The sequence below is a fragment of the Rhincodon typus genome, chromosome 27 (assembly GCF_021869965.1).
Source record: "Rhincodon typus isolate 14 chromosome 27, sRhiTyp1.1, whole genome shotgun sequence".
Lineage (NCBI taxonomy): Eukaryota > Metazoa > Chordata > Chondrichthyes > Orectolobiformes > Rhincodontidae > Rhincodon > Rhincodon typus.
The window spans coordinates 44,041,038-44,067,243 of record NC_063358.1 but is presented as its reverse complement, the minus strand read 5'-3'; the positions used below and the strand labels follow the sequence as shown (position 1 = coordinate 44,067,243).

At 43.2% G+C, this 26,206-nt stretch overlaps 1 protein-coding gene across 4 annotated transcripts in view; it reads right to left on the bottom strand.

Moving 5' to 3' along the window:
• Positions 1-233: 233 nt before the first annotated feature.
• The window catches only part of nipal3 (NIPA like domain containing 3), a 64,271-nt gene continuing 38,298 nt past the window's right edge, over positions 234-26,206 (bottom strand). For 3 of the 4 annotated variants that reach the window (XM_048613057.1, XM_048613056.1, XM_020522263.2), the window contains 4 exons: positions 25,452-25,540; positions 24,361-24,424; positions 5,117-5,205; positions 234-2,254 (listed from right to left, as the gene is read on the bottom strand). In XM_048613057.1, the coding sequence (XP_048469014.1) occupies positions 2,088-2,254; positions 5,117-5,205; positions 24,361-24,424; positions 25,452-25,540 (409 nt within the window). In that variant the 3' untranslated portion in view covers positions 234-2,087. Of the gene's footprint in view, positions 2,255-2,933; positions 3,045-5,116; positions 5,206-24,360; positions 24,425-25,451; positions 25,541-26,206 lie in introns of all 4 variants that reach the window. The other variant, XR_007264954.1, reaches the window with a different exon arrangement.

The window sequence follows — 26,206 nt, the reverse complement described above, 5'->3', positions numbered from 1 at the left end:
GTATGTCCTGCACATAAAAAGCAAGACAAATGTGACCCTGCCAATCATCACCCCAGTCTACTCTCGATCACCAGTAAAGTGACAAGGGTGTTGCCAACCATGCTATCAAGCAGCACCTTGCAAAGAAATAACCAGCTCACTGATGCTCAGTGTGGGTTCTACCAGGCCCATTCAACTCCTGACCTCATAACAAGTGTCTTGATTTTTAAATAATCTACCAGAGACTAAGAAAATGATTTTATGATTGCTTTATTCAAGCAACGCACAGAGAGATCTGCCTCAGTTATAAGACTAAAGCAAGCCTCTTTAGCATGCAGAGAAGTTGATTATCCTCATACTATAAGCATCCTCTTATCCACATTCCGATCTTCCTACATACGTAACAAATAAAGATGCTCCTTCTGTGTCACAGGTTAATGTGTCCTTCACCCCGTCACGTATAAACAATGAATCTCACCCTAAGTGTTGCTGAATCTTCATTTATCAATCTCTGCACTCCACTGTCTCCTTCCAAGGCCTTCTTAGAACATCTTCATTAACATTGGGGTGGTATGGTAGCTCTCTGGTTAGCACTGCTGCTCCATTAGCGCAAGGGATCCAGATTCAATTCCAGCCTTGGCCGGCTGTCTGTCTCCCCGTGTCAGTGTGGGTTTCCTCCGGGTGCTCCAGTTTCCTCCCACAGTCCAAAGATTTGCAGGTGCAGCGGATTGGCCATGGGAAATTGCCCATAGTGTCCAGGGATGTGTAGGCGAGGTGGATTAGCCATGGGAAATGCAGGGTTACAGGGATAGGATAAGGGATTGAGTCTGGGTGGGATGCTCATCAGAGGGTCAGTGTAGACTTGTTGGGCTGAATGGCCTGTTTCCACACTAGGGATTCTATGATCACCTCCTGTTTACACGGAGTCTAGAGATTCTACTGACACTAGCCTCTAAGTTGTTTTTGGTGTTGAGATATCATCTATCCCTTACAGTGTAAAATTTAAATGGCCCCACACAACATTTGATCCAAACAAGGTCAAAAGAGCAAATCTCGAGGTGAGGTGTGAGTAACTACCCTGAAGTGATGTTACTATTGAATAATTCTAAGCCATCAGTGTGGGCAGAGAAAGTGAGAATCTGCAGGGAGATTCTCTGTCAGCTGTCATGCTCCACACACATTTATCCACAGATCAACATGCTCTTTCGCAGACAGCTAGGAAAAGGCTGTTCGCTATTGGAGGAGAACACTGACCCAAGCCAATTACCTTTCTCCCACACAAATCAGACTCCACAAACAAACCAACCCGACCCTCCCCCACCACACACTTCTCCACCACCTACTCATCCACCCTCCATCCATCTCCACATGTCACTCGCCCATCTCTTATGCCACATCTTCAATCATATCCCTCATTCATCCTCTATCTCCTCCCTCATCTGTTTCTCTCCATCTACTCCAATTAACTTTGTGCATATGATTCTGCCTTTAGCCTTGAATGCAATGAGCTCCAAGTGCATGGCAGTCCACATTCACTTTGATTTATTCACCCCCCTAAACAGAATCTTCAGACAGGCCTTCTTCATTCACCAGGATTAAGTGCAGAAAGCCATCGACGCAAATTCTTATAATAAAAAAATCTAAAGCATAAACCTTCCCAAATAAAAACAAGAACTCTATTTTTTCATGCAGCACAAAGCGAATACATCATTAAATAAACTGATAAACCTGAAGCTTTGCATTTTCAATAAAGAACCCCACTTGAGATGGACTACTGGTCAAGTCAGGAGCCTGGCAGTAACCCAGATAACCACACAAGACCCAGGAGTAAAGCAGATAACCAAGTGAATGAGGGTGGGGAGTAGATCGGGGATCTCAGAACTCTGACTGAATCCAGGGCCCAGTCCATGGGATTCATCTCGGTTATATTCTGCATATAGTGCAAGTACAAATTTCCTGTTGCTCCAACAAACCCGGGAGCAGCAGAACAGGAGCTGAAATTGGCTCTTGGCCCATTTTGCAGTCACACTGCTCCATCCATTACAGGCTGCAGTATTCACAAGAAACTGGGAGTGAGCCAGATTTCACCATCTCCTGTTGGGCTCAGTTCAGTCCAACTTTGGCTCCATGACTGAGTGAACTGAGTTTGGTTCCTGATGAGCCTCCGTCAGCTGATTATTGACAGGATTATTGCTGTTCTCCAAGGTGCCATAGGAAAAGGAGCCACTGAGCTCTGGCTGTACTGGGCTCTTCTTATCGAAGATGCTCCTCAGTCCTGGAAAAACAAAAGGCTCAGATATGACCAGGTCTTAGCAAAGAGCACAAACCCTGAGAGCGGTGCAGTCAGGGGGAAGGAAGGAGCAAACAGCAGAGACAGCCAAGGAGTACAAAAGGATTGGAAATGGGGGAAATGTAACAGAACTTGGTGGTTACACCTTCAGAATAAGTTGAATAGACAGACATCTGCCTGAAGTCTTATGGTAATATGGGAGCTCTACCTTGAACCCTGTATCTGCAGCAAGCTCCCCTTTCCAGCCGCTCTGACTCATTCCCAGGGTTTCTGGAGTCTCTGTGGGCCTTGCTACATACCGAGGATTTCTTGAACCACGGACTTCAGCAGGCAGTCACCCCACAGCTACAGAGTCCAGGAGAACTGAGTGAGCAAGTGCCCATCAAGTAGGGTCAGAACAGGTAAACAGTGCAGGAATCCTGAGGGCAACAATCTCAAACTAGTTTTCAACGAGGAACACTGGTAAGGTATCAACGGCCTGGGAGGAACACTGGTAAGGTATCAACGGCCTGGGAGGGCAGTCTACATACACAGCATTGGAGAGGTAACAACTGTGATGGATTGTGGGTAAAGAAAAGTGTGGAAATGCAGTGATCAGAGGAATTCGATATTCAGAGGGGTGGATCAGCTCGTGCTCATAGAATACTAAAGGATGGTTGCCTACCTGGTGTCAGGGGAGAGGGCGCTGAACATTTCAATTGGGCACAGGCAACAGTCAGAAATTATGGTCCATGTGTCATCATCTAAGTCATCTAAGTCATCAAAGTCTTGAGGACTATGGAGACCAAAAGGAATGAAGAATGAAAAATGGGTGTATTAAGAGTTAACTGGGTACAAATTGGTTGTACAAATATGGACAGCACATGTGGGTGGGTACAGGTTTTATGGCATGTAGCTAACAAATAAACTCTCACAAAGGAGTGTGGGCTTGGACTCTGTTTAAAAACAGTTATCTTTTGGAGAAAAACAGGAGGGAACCAATATCACAGGATTGAGATTCTGCAGTAAGAATTCCAGTCATTCGAGGAACAGGAAGTTCAGAAGTAAGTTAAAAAGAAAGAACTCAAAGTTACTAGTGTTCAGATTCTATCGAAGTGAGCAATGAAACATCAACAGAAAACAGTTTAATATCCAACTTGAGAAACAGTGCAGAATGAAGGGCCTCAGGTTCCAGGGACACAGACCAATTTCAGGACAGGTGGTGGAAAGGCTGCACCTCAGCAGAGCTAGAACCAATTCCCACATTGGCCTTCCAGTGAGGGCATATGGGAAGGTAAAATTAATTTCACAAGGAAAAAGGGAAGTAAAATGAAATGCGAAGGTAAAAATAAAATGAACAAAAATTCAGTAAAAAGGGGAGTTTAGAAACACAGATATTCAAAATTGACAGCCAAAAAAGTACCAGAACCATGCTCACACCATCCAGAGATGCTGGAAAATTCTGATTAATAGAAGTGATCAAACTGAGTAAGAAATGATAAAGAGATCAAGGTTGGCTTGGTAAATGAGGTTGGTGAAGTGAAGTTGCTACATGGAATTATGATATGGCAGCAGTAATGGAAGCTTGGCTCAAAACACTAGCTGGAGTGATGGGTATTATTTCTGGCTACAACGTATTCAGGGTGGGTAAAAGGATGCAGAGAATGGCAGGGGGACGATATCAATGTTGATTAAAGATACGATTACACCACTAGAAAGGGATAATGAACTCAAGGACGAAAATAGATTCTCTATTTTAGTCCATGAGCAGATGGCTGTGTGGAAACATTACACTACCAAATGGGAAGGAGGTGGAGATAGAAATCAAAGTTGTAGAAAGAAAGGTTTAACATTACAAGACTACAGTTATACTTACATTGACTAGCATCATGAAATGGAAATCGGTTAAGGGACAGAATGCAAATAGTGACAGTTATTTCTCAGACTGGGTGGGAGCACGTCTGTATGGATTTCTGCCAGATGCTCCTGTTTCCTCCCACAGTACAAAGATGTGCGAGTTAAATGAACAGGCCATGCTAAATTCCCTTGTAGTATCCAGGGATGTGTTGGCTAGGTGGATTAGTCATGGTAAATGTAGGGTTACAGGGATAGGAAATCTGGGAGGGATGCTCTTCTGACATTCACTGCACTCAATGGGGCCAAATGGCTTCTATCTGTATGGATTCTGTGATTCTATGATTTCCCTCCCCACCTAAATAAAAAAAATGGCAATATTAGGATGCTGCTCTTCTTGATGTACATCAATGACTTGCATGGGTCTCTACAAGGCATTATTATAAAGTCTGCAGTACAAACAGAACTCAAAATGTGATATACTGTAGATAGGATAACAAAAGACTTCAGCTGGTGAAATGGGCAGACATATGGCCAATGAAACAATACTGAGAAGCATGAGTGAAACCCTTTGGAGGGAAAGCTGATGACAGGCAATATTAGTTAATGTTTCAATTTTAAAGAGGGATACAAGAACAAAGATCCAGAAATGCACATCCACAATTTTCCCCCCCACAAGGTGGCAAGACAATTTGACAAAACTGATTTTAAAAGGTATTCAGGCTCCTTCACTTTGTGATGCAAGGATTCTTTATATGAATCTTCAGCTGGTGGATTGCAACCAAAGCTAGACACCACACTATGGGATGACTGTCACGGCACCGCAGAAGGGGTGGGAGGAAATAACTAGAATGATATCAGATAAAAGACTTTAAATTATTGTGGAGATACTGAACAAATTGCAACTGCTCTCCTTAAAGGAAGAAATATAGATTTGAAAAATTAGAAGCAGTTTTGATAGTAGATGGCTCTTCCGCTATCTCATTGACACAAACTCTTCACCATGTCACTAACCTGGGATCACATCCATCATGATATACGGTTCAAACATCTTCTTCTTGCTCTGTGTAATCAAAAACACTCCTAGGAAAGCGATGCAGGAGCTAAGCAAATGAAGATTAACAATAAAAAAAAAGTATCAGAATAATTCACGCAGATTGCTTTTATCATGAACTTACTCAAGGGCAAGGAGTGGACTTTCCATTTTACAGCAAAGTGCGGGAGCCGGCCTGTTTAAGAATAAGGCTACAAAACAAAAAGGGCTTAGAGCCACGGAAATCTACAGCACACACAAAGGTCCTTCAACCCATCAAGTTGTACTGACAAGAAAAAACAAACACCTAACTATTCTAATCCCATTTTATAGCATTTAGCCCATTACCTTTTGTGTCTTGACGTCACAAATGCACATCCAAATACTTCTTAGATGCGGTGCCATTTCTGCCTCTACCATCCTCACAGGCAGCGAATTCCAGATCGCCATCACCCACTGGGTGAAAAAGATTTTCCTCATGTCCCCTCCAAAACCTCTGTCCCTTACCTTAAATATATGCATCCTGGTAATTGGTCCCTCCATCAAGGGAGAATGTTCCTGTCTACCCCATCTACACCCCTCAATTTTATACATCTCAATCATGTCCCCTCTCAATCTCAGCTGCTCTAAGGAAAATAACCCAAGTCTGTCCAACCTCTCTTCATAACTGAAACTCTCTTGTCCAAACAACATCCTAATAATTCTCATCTGCACCGTTTCCAATGCAATCACATCTCTCCTATAATGTAGATTCCAGAACCGCACACAGTTCTCTAGCTGTGGCCTAATCAAAGCTTTATACAGTTCCAGCATAATCTCCATGCTCTTAAACACTATGCTTCAACTAATAAAAACAAGAATACATATGCCTGTTTAACGACTTTATCTACTTGTCCTGTTAATGGAACTATTCTCCTAAATCGCTTCTGTACATTCTCCAATGCATTCACATCTTTCCTATAATGTTGTACTCACAACCAAACATAGTACTTCAGCCAAGGTCTATCAAGTGTCATACATACAAGTTCAATGTCACCTCCTTGCTCTTGTGCTCTATGCCTCTATTCACAAAGCCAAGAACACTATACTTTATTAACTGCTCTCTCCATTTGTCCTGCAAAATTCGTGCACATATACATCCAGGTACAACAAGGTGCAGAGCTGGATGAACACAGCAGGCCAAGCAGCATCATAGGAGCAGTAACGCTGACGTTTCGGGCCTAGACCCTACATCCAGGTACCACTGCTCTTGGACCCCAAGGTTTCCTGAGGTTAAGTGTCCATAACACAAATGCAGCATTTCAGATTGGGTGGTCAAATCACCTTTGAATTTCTTCTTCATCAATGCAAAGGCAACACTTCCATTAGTTCTCTTAATCATCCTTTGTTCCCATGCATCAACCTTACTAAATTGCAAGTGGGCATCTTCTGCTGAGCACCAATTTTTCCACTAAAAAGCTTGCAAATTGATTTTTAACAGTGATAACCTCAGCATACCTCATCAGCCATCATTTTAACCTGACTTAATCTTTATCACCATTCAACTTTGTTTAATCGCTATGCTTCTTCATAACGTGTGAAAACTTAGCTACCCCAAAATTTCAGAAATGCTATGGTCCAGAAGATGGCCATTTGGCCCATCATCTCTAAGCTGGCTTTCTGACTTATTTTGACTTCGTGCCAAACTCCTGCTTTTTCCTGTTAACTCTGCACATTGGATAATCGTTTTAAACGGAAACAATGCCTTCACCACTCTTCTAGGCAGCCCCTTCCAAACTCAGACCACTCACTGTACGGAAAACATTTTTTCTCACATTGCAGCTGCCTTTATTGCAAAACATTTAGACCACAACAAATAGGAACAGAGCAGATCCTTTGAGCCTGCTCTGCCATTCAATTAGATCATGGTTGATGCAATATTCCTCATCTATTTTTCTGCCTTTTCCCCATATCGTAGGAAATAGTGTCTCACTAACTTGATTGAGTTTTTTGAAGGAGTAACAAAGAGGATTGATGACTGCAGAACAGTTGTTGTGATTTATATAGACTTCAGTAAGGTGTTGGACAGGGTTCCCCATGGTAGACTGGTTAGCAAGATTAGATCACATAGAATACATGGAGAATTAGTCATTTGGATACAGAACTGGCTCAAAAGGTAGAAGACAGAGGGTTGATTTGAGACTGGAGGCCTATGACCAGCGGTGTGCCACAAGGATTAGTGCTTTTCATCATTTATATAAAGGATTTGGATGTGAACATAGGAAGTATGGTTAGTAAGATGACACCAAAATAGGACAGGTAACGGACAGCGAAGATTACCTCAGAGTACAATGAGATCTTGATCAGATGGGCCAATGGGCCAAGAGGTGGCAGATGGAGGAGTTTAGTTTAGATAAATGTGAGCTGCTGCATTTTGGAAAGGCAAATCAGGGCAGGACTTATACACTTAACGGTAAGGTCCTGGGGAGTGCTGTAGAAAGAGACCTTGGAGTGCAGATTCGTAGTTTCTTGAAAGTGGAGTCACAGATAGACAGGATAGTGAAGGTGGCGTTTGGTATGTTTGCCTTTATTGGTCAGTGCATGGAGTGTAGGCGTTGGGATGTCATGTTGCGGCTGAATAGGACATTAGAAGGCCACTACTGGAATTCTGCATGCAATTCTGGTCTCCCTGCTATAGGAAGGATGTTGTGAAACTTGAAAGAATTCAGAAAAGATAAGGATGTTGCCAGGGTTGGAGGGTTTGTGCTACAGGGAGAAGCTGAATAGATTGCTCCAGGGGCTATTTTCCCTGGAGCATCAGAGGCCGAGTGACCCGAGAGGTTTATAAAATCATGACAGGCATGGATAAAGGTAAATAGACAAGGTCTTTTCCCCGGTGTGGGGGGCGGGCGGGGAGAGTCCAAAACGAGAGGGCATACGTTTAAGGTGAGAGGGGAAAGATTTACAAGGGATCCAAGGGGCAACATTTTCATGTAGAGGGTGGTGTCTGTAATGGAATGAGCTGCCAGAGGAAGAGGCGGCGGCTGGTACAATTACAACATTTAAAAGGCATATGGACAGGTATATGAATAGGAAAGGTTTTAGAGGGATATGGGCCAGATGCTGGCCAATGGGACTAGATTAATTTAGGATATCTGCTCGGCATGGACGAGTTGGACCAAAGGGTCTGGTTTCCGTGCTGTATATCTCTATGACTCTATCTCTTGATTCCCCTACAGATGAAGAATTTGATCCTAGACTCTCCCATTAGGGGAAATGTTCCCTCAACATTTACCCTGTCAAGTTTCCTTAAGAATCTTATATATTTCAATGAGACAGCCTCTAAAAATATAGTGAACAGAGTTCCAGGAGATAGAGTCTATAGGCGTGAGGCTGGAAAAGCACAGCAGGTCAGACAGCATCCGAGGAGCATGCAAGTCAACGTTTCGTGCTGAAACCCTTTGTCAGAACTTCCGTTTAGCCTTTGCTGATAGGACCATCCCTCCATATTGGGGATCATCCAGCTGAACCTTCTTTGAACTGCCTCCAATGAAATAGTATATTTTCTTAAATAAGGGGACCAAAACTGCTCAGTCCTCCAGATGTGGTCTCACTGCAACTGTTCAAGGCATTGGTAAGACTTCCCTATTCTAAAACTCCAAACCCCGTGAAAGAAGGGCCAATGTTCTGTTACTCACCCCAAATAGAAACATAGAAAATAGGAGCAAGAGTAGTCCATTCAGCCCTTCGAGCCTGCACCACTATTCAATATGATCATGGCTGATCATGTAATTTCAATATCCCACTCCCGTTTTCTCTCCATACCCTTGATGCCTTTAGCCGCAAGGGCCATGTCCAGCTCCCTCTTGAATTTATCGAACAAGCTGGCCCCAACAGCTTCCTGTGGGAGAGAATTCCACACATTCACAACTGAGTGAAGAAATTCTTCCTCATCAGTCCTGAATGGCTTACTCCTTATTCTTAGGCTGTGATCCCCAGACCTGGACTTCCCCAATATCAGGAACATTCTTCCTGCATCTAGCTTGTATAGTCCCATTAGGACTTTGTATGTTTCTATGAGATCTCCCCCTATTTCTTCTAAATTCCAGCAAGTACAAGCCCACTTGAGCTAGTCTTTCTTCATATGTCAGTCCTGCCATCCTGCGAGTCAGCCTGGTGAACCTTCACTGGACTCCCTCAATAGCAGGAATGTCCTTCCTCAGACTAGGAGACCAAAACTGCATACATTATTCATGGTGAGGCCTCACCAAGGCCCTGTTTAACTGCAGCAAGGCATCCCTAGTCCTATACTAAAATTCTCTCGCGATGAAGGCCAGCATGCCATTAGCGTTCCTCACTGCCTGCCAACCTTCAGCAACTGTTCCACCCAGGTCTCTTTACACCTCAACTTTTCCTAAGTTGCCACCATTCAGATAAAAATCTGCCTTCCTGTCTTTGTCTCCATAGTGGATAACCACACATTTATCCACATTATATTGCATTTGCCAAGTATGTGCCCACTCAGCCAGTCTGTCCAAGTTACGTCACAGCCTCTTAGCATCTCCTTCACAGTATATACTGCTACCCAGCTTAGCATCATCTGCAATCTCAAAATATTGCATTCAATTCCTTCGTCCAAATCGTTAACCTGTACCGTGAACTGCAGGGGCCCCAGCACTGAACTCTGCGGTACCCCACTCATCACCGTTTGCCACTCTGAAAAGGACTCGTTTATTCCAACTGTCTGTTTCCTGTTTGCCAACCAGTTCTCCATCCACATCAACATATTACCACCATTACTATGAGCTTTAATTTACCTTACTAATCTCTTATGTGGAACCTTGTCAAAAGCCATGGAACATGGACCTTCGGCCCACGATGTTGTGCCAAACTGTTAGCCTAATCCTAAAGGTCTATCTAACCTCCACCCCTACCTTATACTATCATCCATATGCCTATCTCATAGCCGCCTAAATGCCCCTAATGAGGCTGACTCCACTAGCCTCTCCGGCAATGCATTCCACACCCCGACCACCCTCTGAGTAAAGAGCCTACCTCCGACGTCTCCCTGTATCTACCTCCACTCACTTTAAAACTATGCCACCTCGTAATAGCTACCTCCAGCCTAGGAAAAAGACTCTGGCTGTCTACTCTATCTATACTTCTGATCATTTTGTACACCTCTATCAAGTCACCTCTCATCCTTCGTGTTCTAAAGAGAAAAGCCCTAGCTCTTTCAACCTTGCCTCGTAAGACCATCCCTCCATTCCAGGCAACATCCTGGTAAATCTCCTCTGCACCTTTTCCCAATGTTTTCACATCTTTCCTCTACTGGTCATATCCTCAAAGAATTCCAGAAGATTTGTCAAGCATGATTACACTTTAGTGACCCCATGCTGACTTGGACTGATTCTGTTTAGAATCAGTCCCTAATAATTTACTCCAGCACGTTCCCTACCACCGATGTTAGGCTGACTGGCCTATAATTCAGTTTTCTCTCTCCCTCTATTTCTTTTTTTAAAAAAGAAATTTTTTAGCTACCGTCCAGCCATTGGAACTCTTCCAGAGTCTACAGAATGCTGGAAAATGACCACCAATGCATCCACACTTTCCAGGACTACCTCTAAGTACTCTGGGATGCAAAGCTTCAGACCCTGGGGACTTCAATCCCAAGAACTTCCCCAATTCCATTTCCTGAATAATAAGGATTTCCTTCAATTCCTCCTTCATGCTTGATCCTCTGTCCCCCATAATTTCATAGAATCCCTACAATGTGGAAACAGGCCCTTTGGCCCAACAAGTCCACACCGACCGTTGGAGCACCCCACCCAGACCCATCCCCCTATAACCCACCTAATCTACACACCCCTGAACACTACGGGCAATTTGGCATGGCCAATCCACCTAGCCTGCACATCTTTGGACTGTGGAAAGAAACCAGAGCTCCTGGAGGAAACCCACGCAGACACGGGGAGTATGTCCACACAGACAGACAGTCGCCCGAGGGTGGAATTGAACCTGGGTCCCTGGCACTGTGAGGCAGCAGTGCTAACCACTGAGCCACCGTGCCACAAGGTTATTGGTGTCTTGCTTAGTGAAGACAGATATGAAGTATTTGTTCAACTGGTCTGCCCTATCTTTGTTGTCCATTAGGAGTTCACCTGCTTCTAACTGTAAAGGACCTACATTTATCTTCACTGATCTTTTTCTCTTCACATATCTATAGAAGCTTTTGCAGTCAGATTTTATGTTTTCTGCAAACTTACTCTCATATTCTACTTTCCCCCTTCCAAATTAAACACTTTGTCCTCCTCTGCCGAATTTTAAACTTCTCCTAGTGCTCAAGTTTAGTGCTTTTTCTGGCCAATTTATATGCCTCCTCTTGAAGACTATCCCTGATTTCCCTTGTTTCCTACAGTTAAGCCACCTTCCCGGTTTTACTCTTATACCAGACAGTGATGTACAATTGTTGAAGTTCATCTGTATGTTCTTTAAATCTTTGCCATTGCCTATCCACCCTCAACCCCTTGGCCAGCTTATCTTAGCCAATCTATGCCTCATACCAAAGTTAGCTTTAAGCTCAGAACCCTAGCCTCAGATTTAACTGTGTAACTCTCCATCTTAAAGAAGAATGCTACTATATTATGGTCACTCTTCCCCAAAGGATCTCACAGCACAATATTGCGAATTCATCCCCTCTCGTTACACAATACCCAATCTAGGATGGCCCGCTCTCTAGTTGGTTCAACAACATATTGGTTGAGGAAAGCATCCCTCATACATTCCAGGAAATCCTCCTCCATCACATTGTTACCAGTTTGGTTAGTCCAATCCATATGCAGTTTGAGGTCATCCATAATAGTTGCTCTATCTTTATTGCACGCATCTCTAATTTCCTGTTTGATGCCATCCCCAACCTCACAACTACTGTTTGGTGGTCTGTACACAATTCCCACTAATATTTTTTCTCCCTCTGGTGTTCTGCAGCTCCGCTCATACAGATTTCACATCGTCCAAGCCAATTTCCTTCCTTATTATTAAGTTAATCGCCTCCTTAATCAGCAACACTATCCTAACTCAGTTTCCCGAAAACGGAATATCCCTGGATGTTCCCATCCTTGGCCACCAAGTCTTCATGATCCCAATTACATCATACCCATTAATAACAATCTGCACAGTCAATTCATCCACCTTATTACAAATGCTCCTCGCATTGAGACACAGAGCCTTCAGGCTAATTTTTTCTTAAAAAAAAAAAAAACTTTTATTGCCCTCTCTGAATTGTGTGGTCCTTTTTGATTTTTGTCTTTGCTTTCTCTGCCTTCCATTTTCACTTTTCCTCCTCACTGCCTTTTCTTCTGTCCCCACTATCTCCCTCCGAACTCCTACATTGGTTCCCATCCCGTGCCATATTACTTTAAACCCTGAACAAAAACAGAAGTTGCTGGAAAAGCTCAGCAAGTCTGGCAGCATCAATGAAGAAAAAAAATTAGAGTTAACGTTTCTGGTCCAGTGACCCTTCCTTTTCCAGCAATTTTTGTTTTTGTTCCTGATTTACAGCATCTGCAGTTCTTTCAGTTTTTACTTAGTTTAAACCGTCCCCAACAGCACTAGCAAGCACTCTCCAAAAGAACACTGCTTCCAGTCCTACTGTCTGGTTTGTTACCTGCTGCTGGCTTTGTGTTTTGTGCATAAGTGCTCCAAGTCCTCTTCTGTCACAGTTTTCTGCAACTTTTCTCCACTTAAACAGTACTGTTCTTTTGTTCTCACCTTCATAATGAACTTCTGATTTTCCTATATTATAGTCTATTTGCCAGTTTTTGTCCACTTAACTTAACAATATCTGTCTAAACGTGTGCCCCTCAGAACCGGCCTTTCCACCTATTTTTCTGTAGTCAGCAAATTTGGCCATAGTACATTCACTTCCTTCCTCCGAGTCATCAACATATGATCAGCAATCCTAGCACTGATTCCTGTGGAACCACTGGTTGTCAACCTGAAATAGAACCCCTAATCCCCACTCACTGTTTCCTGCTCATTAGCCAATTCTCTATCTCCAATAGATATGTTAGAAAGTAGAAAGTAGCAGAGGAACGGGCCTTTCAGCCTATGATGTTGTGCTAGACAGGACGCAAAAGGAAATTAATCCCTTCTGCCTGCCATTGGTCCACATCCCTTCATTCCTTGCATATTCAGGTACTTATCTAAAAGTACCTTAAATGCCCCTTTTATAGCTGCCTCCACCACCACCTCTGGCAGTGTATTCCACACTTCTACTACTTTGTGTAAAAAAACTTGCCCCTCCCATCTCCTTTGAACTTTCCCCCTCTAACCTTAAATAGATGCCCCCTAGTATTAGACATTTCAACTCTGAGAAAAAGATTCTGATCATCAACCTTATCTACATATCTCAATTTTACAGACTTCTTTCAAGTATCCCGTCAGCTTGTGCTGCTCAAGAGAAAACATCAAGTTTTTCTAACCTCTCCTTATAGCTCATATCCTCTAATCCATGTAGCCTCCAAATCCTTCCTGTAATACGGTGACCATTGAACACAGTACTCGAACTGTGGCCTAACCAAAGCTGCAACATGACATCCTGATTCTTGTATTGAATTCCCTGATCAATAAAGGAAAGCACGCCATATACCTTTTTCATCGCCCTATCTACTTGCATGGCTACTTTCAGGGAGCTATGGACTTCAACCCCAAGATTCCTCTGTACACCAATGCTGTTCGAGAGTCCTGCCATTAACTGCACACTTTTCCTTAACATCCGACCTCCCAAAGTGCAGCACTTGACACTTATCTGAATTAAAGGTCCATCTGCCATTCCTCCACCCATATCTGTAACTGATCAGTGTCCCACTGTATCCTTTGACAAACTTCCACACTATCCACAACTCCACCAGTCTTTGTATTGTCTGCAAACTTACTAACTCACCCATCTACATTTCCATTCAAGTCATTCATATATATCAAAAGCCAGAGGTCCAGTACAAATCACTGCCGAACACCGCCAGTCAGAGACCTCCAGCCTGAAGAACACACTTCCACCAATACACTATGGCCAAGCCAATTCTGAATCCATGCAGTGAAGTCACTATGGATCCCATGCATCTTAATCTTCTGGATGAGCATACCATGAGGGACCTTGTCGAAAGCCTGACTAAAATCACGTAAACAAAACCCACTGCTCTATCCTCATTGAATTTTGAGGTGGTGACGAAGGTGATCAATCAAGTTTGTAAGACGTGACCTGCCCTGCACAAAGCCATGGCGCTGACTGCCCCTAATTAGGCCATGCTTTTCCAAATGTGCGTAAATCTTATCCCCAAGAATTCTCTCCAAAAGCTTACCAACTACCGATACGAGACTTACTGGTCTGTAGTTTCCTAGAAATATTTCTACTTCCCTTCTTGAACAAAAGGAACAACATTAGCAACTCGCCAGTGCTCCGGGACCTCTCCAGTGTCTAGTGAGGATACAGGTCAAGGCTCCAGCAATCTCTTTCTTGCCTCCCTCAATAACCTGGGGTAGATACCATCGGGCCCTGAATGCTGTTCAAGAGATCCAACACCACTTCTTTCTTGATCTCAAAATGCTCCCAATCCTTCACCTGGGTGAATACTGACAGAGTACTCATTTAGGATCTCACCCACATTCTCCACCTTCAAGCACAAGTTCCTTCCTTTGTCCTTGAGTGGTCCTACCTTCTCCCGAGTTATCCTCCTGTTTTTAGCATATCTATGGAATGACTTGGGATTCTCTACCCTACTTGCCAAGGTCATTTCATGGCCCTTTCGTGCTTTCCTAATTCCCTTTTTGAATACTTTCCTACTTTCCTTATTTTCCTCACATGCCCTGTCCAATTTTAGATTCCTAAACCTTACATATGCTTCTTTTCTGACTGAATTCATAACCTCTCTCGTTATCCAAGGGTCCCTTACCTTGCCATCCTTGTCATGCCTCCTTACTGGAATTTGCTGGTATTGAACTATCAGCAGGTCTTTAAACATTTCTCACATGTCAAATGTGGACTTGCCTGCTAACAGCTCCTCCAATTACCATTCCCTAGCTCCTGCCTAATACTGACGTAATTTGCCCTTTAGTACCTTCCTGCAAGGTCCTGACTTATCCTTGTTCATAGCTATTTTAAAACTTAAGGAGTTGTGATCGCTGTTACCCTAAGACTTAACCTTTTGAGGTACATTGTTGAGTGCTTTCCAGAAGTCCAGATATACCAAATCTACTGGCAAGGTTTATACCTTGGGGCGGGGAAAGAGGAGGGAGGGTAATTACAACTCTGTTAGGCAAGAACTGGGTAACATAAATTGGGAACAGATGCTGTCAAAGAAGAGCACTATTGAAACGTGGAGATTGTTTAAGGAATGCATACTGCGTGTGCTCGATAGGTTTGTCCCTAGCAGGCAGGGAAGATGCGGTCGAGTGAGGGAGCCTTGGTTCTCAAGAGAGGTTGAACGACTGGTTAAGAGGAAGAAGGATGCTTATGTAAGGTTTAGGAAACAAGGAACGGAAAAGGCTCCAGAGGGATACAAGTTATCCAGGAAATAGCTGAAGAAAGGGCTTAGGAGAGCTATAAGGGGGCATGAGAAAACCTTGGCAGATAGGATCAAGGAAAACTCCAAGGCTTTTTACACATATGTGAGGAATAAGAGAATGACCAGAGAAAGGGTAGGGCCAATCAAGGATTGTAAAGGGAATTTGTGCACAGAGCCTAAAGAGATAGGAGAGGTGCTTAATGAATACTTTTCTTTGGTGTTCACAACTGAGAGGGACCTAGTTGTAGAGGAGGACAGTGTGAAACAGGCTGGTAGGCTAGAGAAGGTCGATGTCAGTAAGGAAGATGTGCTAGGAATTATGAGGAAGTTGAAGATAGCTAAGTCCCCCGGGCCTGTTGGAATTTATCCAAGGATTCTATGGGAAGCCAGGGAAGAGATTGCAGGGCCTTTGGCGATGATCTTTTTGTCCCCACTATCCATGGGTATACTGCCGGAAGACTGGAGAGGCAAATGTCATTCCCTTGTTCAAAAAAGGGAATAGGGATAACCTCGGAAATGACAGGCCAGTTAGTCTCACATCAGTGGTGGGCAAATTATTGGAAAGGGCTCTAAGAGATAGGATTTATGATCACTTGGAAAGGCAGTTTGATTCGTGATAGTCAGCATGGATTTGTGAGGGGTAGATCATGCCTCACAAACCTTACTGAATTCTTTGAAGAGGAGGTGACCAAACACGTGGATGAAGGTAGAGCAGTGGATGTGGTATACATGGAGTTAAGTAAGGCATTTGATAAGGTTCCCCATGGTAGGCTCATGCAGAAGGTAAGGAGACATAGGATAGGAGGAAATGTGGCAGATTGGATTCAGAATTAGCTGACCCTTAGAAGACAAAGGGTGGTAGTGAACGGAAAATATTCAACATGGTGCTCAGTTATGAGTGGTGTACCACGAGTGGAAGGGTGGATTAGCAAGTTCGCGGACGATACGAAGGTGGGTTGCATTGTGGACAGTGCGGGGTCTGTTCTAGGTTACAAAGGGCCATCGATAGGATGCAGAGCTGGGCTGAGAAGTGGCAGGTGGAGTTTAACCCTGAAAAGTGTGAGGTGATTCATTTTGGAAGGACAAACTTGAAAGCAGAATACAGGGTTAATGGAAAGATTCTTGGCAGTGTGGAGGAGCAGAGGGATCTTGGGGTTCATGTCCATAGTTCCCTGAAAGCTGCCACCCAGGTGGATAGAGTTGTTAAGAAGGCGTATGGTGTGTTAGCTTTCATTAATAGAGGGATCGAGTTCAAGAGCCGTGAAGTTATGCTCCAGGAAAGAATCTTTCCTCCTTATTGCCGAGAGTCATGGATTACCTCCCTAAATATCTGCCACAGTTAGCTTACTGTCATTCCCGTTAATCTATCTGCCCAGTCCGCTTTAGCTAGCTCTATCCTTTCACTTTCTCCTCCTCATCTATGCAGCAGACCCAACCATGGTGCAACGAATTTGACTGATACTGCTTCTTCCTGAGAGGCCATTCCCTCAGACAATATCCAAAGCGGTGTATCGGTTTTCCAGAGGAAAATCCCTCGAGGGTTCCTGTACTATCTGTCTAGTCCTATTACTAGATAATAATAGCAGCACAAATATTAACTGTCCGTGCTCACCCAATCAGCAGTTTTCACTTGCCCCAGGTCACTTTTGAATCCTGATGCCATCTCAGGAGCTTTGCCTCTGGATTGAGTAAAAGGTAATGCTGTGCTGTTCCTATTAAAAACTCTTATTGCTCTACTTGGCTGCTCCTTGCCAGATTCTCAGCCTCTCTGACCTCTGGACTGTAAGAAGTCCCCTTCTGCCCCAAATTCCCTAAGACCTTACTTTAAAATTAAAGACAGAAGCATTCACAAATGAGAGAAAAGTGTGCCTCCCGGTTCTTGATCAAGCAGAAACAGTTTGCCCCTACTCTATCCAGACCCTTCATGATTTTGAAAACTTCCATCAGATCTCCGTTCTCCTCTCCAAAAATAATCCCAACATCCTCAATCTTTATAAATGAAGTTTCTCTTCCTAGAACTATTCACATAAACTTCTCACCTACATCTCCAATATATTCACTTTATATATCCCATGCGTACACAGTACTCCAGTTAAGACCTAACCAGTGTCCTTTACAAGTTTATCATAACCTTCCTTCTCTTATACTCTATGCCCCTATTAATGAAGTCTAAACCCGTTTTATTAACAGGTCTCTCTACCAGTCCTACCACCTTTAATGACTTATGTCAATCCAGGTATCTCTTGCTTTTGCACAGCCTTTAGAATAGTACCATTTGTTTTAAAGATCACAGTGTGGAGGTGGAGGAACATAGCAGGGCGGGCAGCAGAGGAACAGGGAAGTGAAGAAGGATCCCAACCCGAAACATCAGCTTTCCTGTTTCTCTGACGTTGCCTGGCCTGCTGTGTTCCTCCAGCTCCACATTTATCTGACTCCAGCATCTGCAGTGCTAACTAACCCTTTGTTTTAATTTGTTCTCCAAAGTGTATCATCTCTTATTTTCCACACTGAGCTTCTCTGCCACCTAGTCATCTACTTTACTAGTTTGTCAATATCATTTAAGGTTTATGCTGTCCACTTGACAGTTCACAATTCTTCCAAATTTTGCATCATTCTCAAAATGTAGCAATCGTCCCCCACACACCATGATCTAGACCATTAATATGCATCAGGAAAAGCAATGAAATCGACACTAATCCATGGGGAAACGCCACTACAAATCCTCCTCCAGCCCAAAAAACTCTCATTAACCATTACTGTACCATATTACCATACTGTATCAAAGTTGTTGCCATTACTTCTATCACAAGTTAGCACCTTGGTCACAAATCTGTTCTGAGCCAAATTCCTCCTCTCTTGGAAGTCATGAAAATAAATTTAAAAACTGAATCATATTAGATCCTTGGAGAATGCCATTTTCCACAATCCCACCCCCTCAACCCCCAAACAGAGAATCTTTTCTTCATTTCTACCTTTTCAAACTCCCAACTAAGTAACAACCTTTTGTTACAACCAGTGAAAATGGACCAACAATATTTAACCTTCAACACAACTTTAACCAGATTGAAACTATTACAAATAGCGCTGCGGGTGGGGTGGCGAGTTAAATAATCACCGAAAAGAAACAGGGTTACGCTAAACATCAAATTGAAGCAAGAAATTATTATTGCATTCAGTTTAATTACTACAATACAGTGGTCATTACAGCAATCTGGCTATAAGATGGAAGTGACTGATGATGGAATTCCATATTCAAGTGGGACAGCAAGAAATTTGGCTTTGAAACTGGTCTCTTCAACTTCAATAAAGGCAACTACAAAGGTATCAGAAAGTATGAAAGTACAATGGGGAAAACCGGTGAAAAGACAAGACAATCGAGGAACAGTGGCAGACATTTAAGGAGATAATTCAAAACTTTCAACAGTGATATATTGAGAAAGAAAGACTCAATAAGGAGAAATCACTATCGATGCCTAACCGAGGAAGTCAAGGATGGTATCAAATTGAAAAAGGTGTACAATGCTTCAAAAGGTTAATACTAAACCAGCAAACTGGGAAAGTTTTAGAAATTGCCAAAGGAGGGCTTAAAAAAAAAAAATCAAAAACGGAGACTCTGGGACACAAATAAAAACGAACAAGAAATATTGCAAAAGACAGTTCCTACCCCAATATATAAAAAGGCAAATGTGTAGTGACAGTGAGCGGATATCCCCTAGAGGGGGAGCCCAAGGAATGAAAAAGGAAATAAAAACAAATGGTAAAGACTTTGAAGTAGTATCTTATATCTGCCTTCACAACAGAAAACACAAAAGGCATTGCAAGTTCAATCAAAAACAGCTAGGGTGGTGGGCTGGGGGGAAAAAATAGAGAAGCAATTTGAAGAAATTACAATCATTAGAGAACAGTAATGCGAGTAAACTCTGACAAGACCTTGGACCTGATGGTCTGCATTTTAGGGTCTTAAAGAGTGACTGCACAGATAATGGGTGCATTGGTTTTAATCTTCTAAAACTCCCTAAATTCTGAGCAGTACAAGCAGATTGGAAAACCACAAGTGTGACACAGCATCTAAGAAAGGAAGGAGACAGAAATCAAGAAACTTTAGGCCAGTTAGCCTAATGTGTTGTTATCACATCATCTGTTATTACATACTACCCATTGTTAGCCACTGATAGTCCCCATTAACAGACATTCATTCTGCCAGGCTGACCATTAGCCACTCCTGTGTCTTTCCAACTGTTCTTGTGTCTCTTTGGGCTTTATCTCCAGCTATCATTTACTTCTCACCCTTCCTCCCTGCATAGAAACCATATCTTCCTAGCTACCATCAGTACTGAAGGAGGGGGGTCACTGGACCCAAAGTGTTAACTCTGATTTCTCTCCACAGATACTGTCAGGCCTGCAGAGATTTTCCAGCAATTTCTGGTTTTGTTTCCGATTTCCAGCATCTGCAGTTCTTTTGTTTTTTTATTGGGTGGAAGGGGAAGCTTGATGAGGATGGAGAGATGCTTCAGTGTGATTTCAACAAACTGAATCTGTGGGCCAATGCATGGCAGATGTGGATAATTTAGATAAAACAGGCAGGTGGATTATCATCTGAATGGCTAGAAATGGAGGGAAAAATGTGCAGCGAGACCTGGGTGTCCTTGCACATCAGTCTCTGAAAGTAAGTATGCAGGGGCAGCAAAGAGTCAAGAGGGTGAATGATTTGTTGGCTTTCATAGCAAGAGGATTTCAGTATAGGAGCAGGGATGTCTTACTGCAATTATAGGTCTTGGCGAGATTACACCTAGAATAGTACATGCAGTTTTGGTCTTCTTATCTGATAGATAGGAGGGGTGCAGCGTTGGTTTACTAGATATGCCTGGAATGGCAGGACTGACATGAGGCTAAATCAGTTAGAGTTATACTCGCTGGAGTTCAGAAGAGTGAGGTGGGTGAGAACCTCACAGAAACCAATGAAATTCTAACATCTAGACCAGGTTAATGCAGGAAGGGTGTTCTTGATGATAGTGGGAATCCAGCAGGAGTTGAATAAAGCACTTGGGGCTGAAGGGATCAAAGGATATGGTTTAAAAGCAGGAACAGGCTACTGAGTTGGGTGATCAGCCATGGTCATAATGAATGGTGGAGCAGACTTGAAAGGCCAGTGGCCTACTCTCATTCCTATTTTCCGTGTTTCTATATTTAGAAAACCTTAATACAACCGCATCGATTACAATTTATAAAACGGAAACAATGTTTCACAAATCTGTTAAGTGTTCTTGAGGATTTAACAAGCAAAGACGAACTAACTCATAAATGTGATGCATTGGAATTTAAAACAGACATTCAATAAAGTGGCACAACAAAAAAATCACTGCACAAGAGCTCAGGACTTCAGGGTGATATTTGTACGGATAAAGGACTGGTTAACAGGAAACAGTCATAATAAATGGGTTATTTTCATATTGACGAGCTATAACTATGCAAGCGCCAGAGGGATCAACAGTGGAGCCACCAACCACTTAAAACCTATAATGACTTAGATGAAAGGACCAACTGTGCTACAGTCAGATTTACAACAAAAAAAGAGTCAGCAGGTTAGGTGGCAGATATAAAGTGCCTGCAAAGACACATAAAAAGTGAACAAAGAACAAAAAACAAAAAACAAAGAAAATGACAGCACAGGAACAGGCCCTTCAGCCCTCCAAGCCTGCGCCAATCCAAATCCTTTACCTAAACCTGTCACCTATTTTCCAAGGATCTGTATCCCTCTGCTCCCTGCCCATTCATGTATCTGTCTAGATACATCTTAAATGACGCTATCGTGCCTGCCTCTACCACCTCCACTGGCAACATGTTCCAGGCGCCCACCACCCTCTGCGTAAAGAGCTTTCCACGCATATCTCCCTTAAATGTATCCCCTCTCACCTTGAAATCGTGACCCCTAGTAATTGAGTCCCCCACTCTGGGAAAAAGCTTCTTGCTATCCACCCGGTCTATACCTGTCATGATTTTGTAGACCTCAATCAGGTCCCCCCCTCAACTTCCGTCTTTCTAATGTAAATAATCCTGATCTACTCAACCGCTCTTCATAGCTAGCGCCCTCCATACCAGGCAATATCCTGGTGAACCTCCTCTGTACCCTCTCCAAAGCATCCACAGAACTGTACGCAGTATTCCAAATGTGGTCAAACCAAAGTCCTATATAACTGTAACATGACCTGCCAACTCTTGTACTCAATACCCCGTCCGATGAATGAAAGCATGCTGAATGCCTTCTTGACCACTCTACCCACCTGCGTTGCCACCTTCAGGGTACAATGGACCTGAACACCCAGATCTCTCCGTGCATCAATTTTCCCCAGGGCTTTTCCATTTACCATATAGTTCACTCTTGAATTGGATCTTCCAAAATGCATCACCTCGCATTTGCCTGGATTGAACTCCATCTGCCATTTCTCCGCCCAACTCTCCAATCTATCTGTATTCTGCTGCATTCTCCGACAGTCCCCTTCACTATCTGCTACTCCACCAATCATTAGTGTCATCTGCAAACTTGCTAATCAGACCATCTATACCTTCCTCCAGATCATTTATGTATATCACAAACAAAAGCAGTCCCAACACGGATCCCAGTGGAACACCACTGGGCACAGTTCTCCATTTTGAAGTGACAATGCACTGCAGAAAGACTTTTTTGGATGTTAGTATGCAGGTAAAGTCAGTAATTAAGAAGGGAAATGGAATGCTGGCCTTCATTGCTTGGAGATAGAATATAAGATTACAAAGAGATCTTGATCAATTAGGTCAATGGGCTGAACAGTGCCAGATGGAGTTCAAGCTGGATAAATGTGAGTTTTGCATTTTGGTACAACAAACAAGGATAGGGCTGAAACAATTAATGGTCGGGACTTGCATAGTGTTGAAGAACATTGGGAGTGAGGGGTTCAGGTACATAATTCTTTGAAGTTTGATCACATACAGACAGGGTGGTTAAAATTGTTTGGTACGCTTGCCTTCATTGCTCAGTCCTTTGAGTACAAGGGTTGGGAAGTCATGTTGAGGTTGTACAGAACATGTTGCAGCTACATAAAACCCTTGTTAGGCTGCCTTTGGAGTATTGTGAGCAGTTTTGGTCACCACACTACCAGAAGGATGTGAAAGCTTTGGACAGAGTACAGGAAAAGGTTCACCAGGATCTTGCCTGGTTTCCAGGGCATTGACTATGAGGAAAGGTTAAAAAGACTAGGATTGTTTTCACTGGAAAGACAGTGGCTGAGAGGAGACCTAACAGAGGTCTACAAAATTATTAGAGGCATAGACAGGGTGGATAGTCAGAGGCTTTTTCCCAGGGTTGAAGTTTCAATTGTAAGGGGGTGCAGGTTCAAGGTCAGAGGGGGAAAGTTTAAGGGAGATGCGCGAGGAAGGTTTTTCGTGCAGAGAGGGGTAGGAGCATGGAATGCACTGCCAGAGGTGGTGGTGTAAGTGGGCACATTGAAGACATCTAAAAGGCACCTGGATGGTTACGTGAATAGGGAGAATAAAGGGATACAGATCTAAAAATAGCAGGTTTGTTTTTAGTTTAATTAGGGTATGATGGTCAGCACAGGCTTGGAGGGCCGAAGGGCCTGTTCCTGTGCTGTACTTTTTCATTTGTTCATTGATGAGGCCTCTTCTGAATACTGGTGTCCAGTTCTGGTCGCCAAGTTGTAGGAAGGATATTATTAAGCTAGAGACGGTTGAGATTTACTACGGTGTTGCCAGATATGGAAGGTTTGAGTTATAAAGAAAGACTGGATAGGCTGGGACTTGTCTTCTACAGGATCATAGGAGGTTGAGAGGCGATCTTACAGAAGTTGATAAAATAATGAGCGCTATTAATAGAGTTTTAGGTGGTTGCCCCTAGGATGAGGGATTTCAAGACTAGGGGGCACATTTTTAAGCTAACAGGACAGAGATTTAACAAAGACATGAGGGGCAATTTTTTTTAAAAAATCACAGAAGGTAGTTTGCATGTGGAATGAACTTCCTGAGGAAGTGGTGGATATGGGTACAACTAATGTTTAAAAGACATTTGGATAATTATATGAATAGGAAAGGTTTGGAGGGATATGGGCCAGGAGCAGGCAGGTGGGACTAGTTTAGTTTGGGATTACGGTTGGCATGGACTCGTTAGACCAAAGAGTCTGTTTCCATGCTGTATGACTCTACAATAAAAATTGGGAAGTCTTGGTTCAGGTACGTAATTCTTACCACATATAGACATAAATTGAAGTCACCCATTATAGCCTTATTACCTTATATGCACCTCATTGAGATCTTTACAGTGCTCTACGTTACGACTAGGGCGCTGGCCTATGCACAACACCCACCAGTCTCCTCTTCAGGGACAGGTCTCTGCTGTTGCCACTGTAATACTTGCTCGTGTTAACTTGGAACCAGAGTTTAAACTGGTTTACCACATTTCATTCAGTAATGCATATACATCTTAGACTGCCTATGTATCTCTACTCCCACAGCCTCATATACCCCAGTGTTATTGGCACCTTCATCTGTATGAGGTATGGTTCGGGTCAAGGTCAGAGGGAGAGCAGCAAGCAGAAACACATTTTTATTTCGTCAGAAAAATCAGAGCCACAAGTTAATGCTCCGGCATTATGCTGAAGATGACTTGAACACGCAATTCAGCATGAACCTACCCAAAGATGAACATGCAGATGTGAAGAGCATCAGTACCTTTGAACTCCAAATAAAACGTGGCCCCTAGGGAGGAAAACAAGATCATAATGGTGCAGACAGCACATTCCATCCAACTTCACAATTCACACCCTAAGATCCCCCTGAGCCCAACACCCCATCACATCCTGCGGCCCCCATGACCACACCCATCCAGGCCCAGCCGATAATTGACAAGTCCTCTGACCATGTCCCTCCTCCTGCCCATCCACAACCCTCCCCTCAATCTAACCGACTTCATTACTACCCCTCTGAGCATTCCCACAACCCTGTAACTATCACTGCCTTAAAAATTTGAATCGCCTCAATAGATGGTAAAGACAAAGTCTCAACTTTTGAGAAAATATTTCTCCTGATGTATGGTGACCCCTAACTTTGAAACAGTGATTCCCGACCACCACGCCCCATGTTCTAGATTCTCCTGCAAGAGTAACATCCTCCCCACATCCACTCTGTCAACCCGCTCAGGACCCTGTATGTTTCAATCACATCATCTCTTTCTCTTCTATACTCAAAGCAGATTCAAGCTTAGTTTGTCCGAACTTTCCTCCGAAGACAACCCATCTGTTCCATGTACAGTTTTGTAAACCTACTATTAACTGCTTCTAATCATTTATATCCGTTCTTAAACAAAGAGATCAATATTGTAGAGTGTTCCTGATATGGTTGCACCATGTCCTGTACAACTGAAGCATAACACAATTACTTTTGAACTCTGTTCCCCTTACAATAAAGAGTAAAATACCATTAGCTTTCTTAATTACTTGCTGTAGTTCTACACTAAACTTCTGTGATTCATGCACTAGGGCACTCAAAGACAGACAAGTGTTACAGAGGTGGAAGCAGATATTTTTAATGTTAGAAGCTGTTACAGCACTAGATGTCACACCCAGGGTGCAGGCACTCGTTCTTAGTTCTAATTCACATTTAAATAGTTTGAGGAAAAGCATTTGAGTCGATACCTTGAGAACAGGCTCCTCACCAACTTCTGGGGACTAATATCCCCTGGGAGTTCCATTCAATCAAATACTGATTGGTCAGCACCAATACTCACCAGCGATGACTGCAACTGTTGTGGATAGCATGTAGCTGAGGCTAGCAATCTGGGATGCATCATACAACTCAGAGATCTCACGCAGAAACCTTCAATGATACAAAGACTAATTTTAGTGTCTCATTCTCCAAAACCAAACACTGATATCCTGACACTGAATATCCCATTCTACCCAGACCATAAGCTAAACGACTGTCCCAGAACACAGAGGGTCAGAGTCCTACTGTCCAGAATGTTCGGACTAGAAATTCATATTTAAGGACAACGAGGAAAAAAACTGACAGATTTTGGCCTATTGGTCATTGTCTGAATTGAGAAGGGTTACCACGTGATTTGTTGGCACTAACAGTTTATTGTGAGCTGTAAGCCACCTGTCATTTTTCCATAAATGAAGTGCCTTTGGAGAAGCAGCTAATCAAATTTCATGGAGTAAACGATGGGGTTCATTTCTTCAATTAATGGGAAAGCTTAGCTTTGAACCCTTTGCTCATGGTTGCCTAGCAACCCTCTGGATACACTGTCACAGCCCAAAACGTCAGAAAGTGACCCAGTACCACACTCAACTGACTGCTCAGTGTTCACCGCAGTTTAGTTGGTATTACTTCTATCTTGTTGCTCCAGGGCACAAGTACAAACCTCAACGTTGACACTTCAGTGTAGTTCTGTACCAGAGAGGTCATCTTTTAGAGGCCCATCTGCCTCCTTGTGCAAATGCAAAAGATCTCTTGGCACCGGTTCAAAGAACAAGGGAGTTA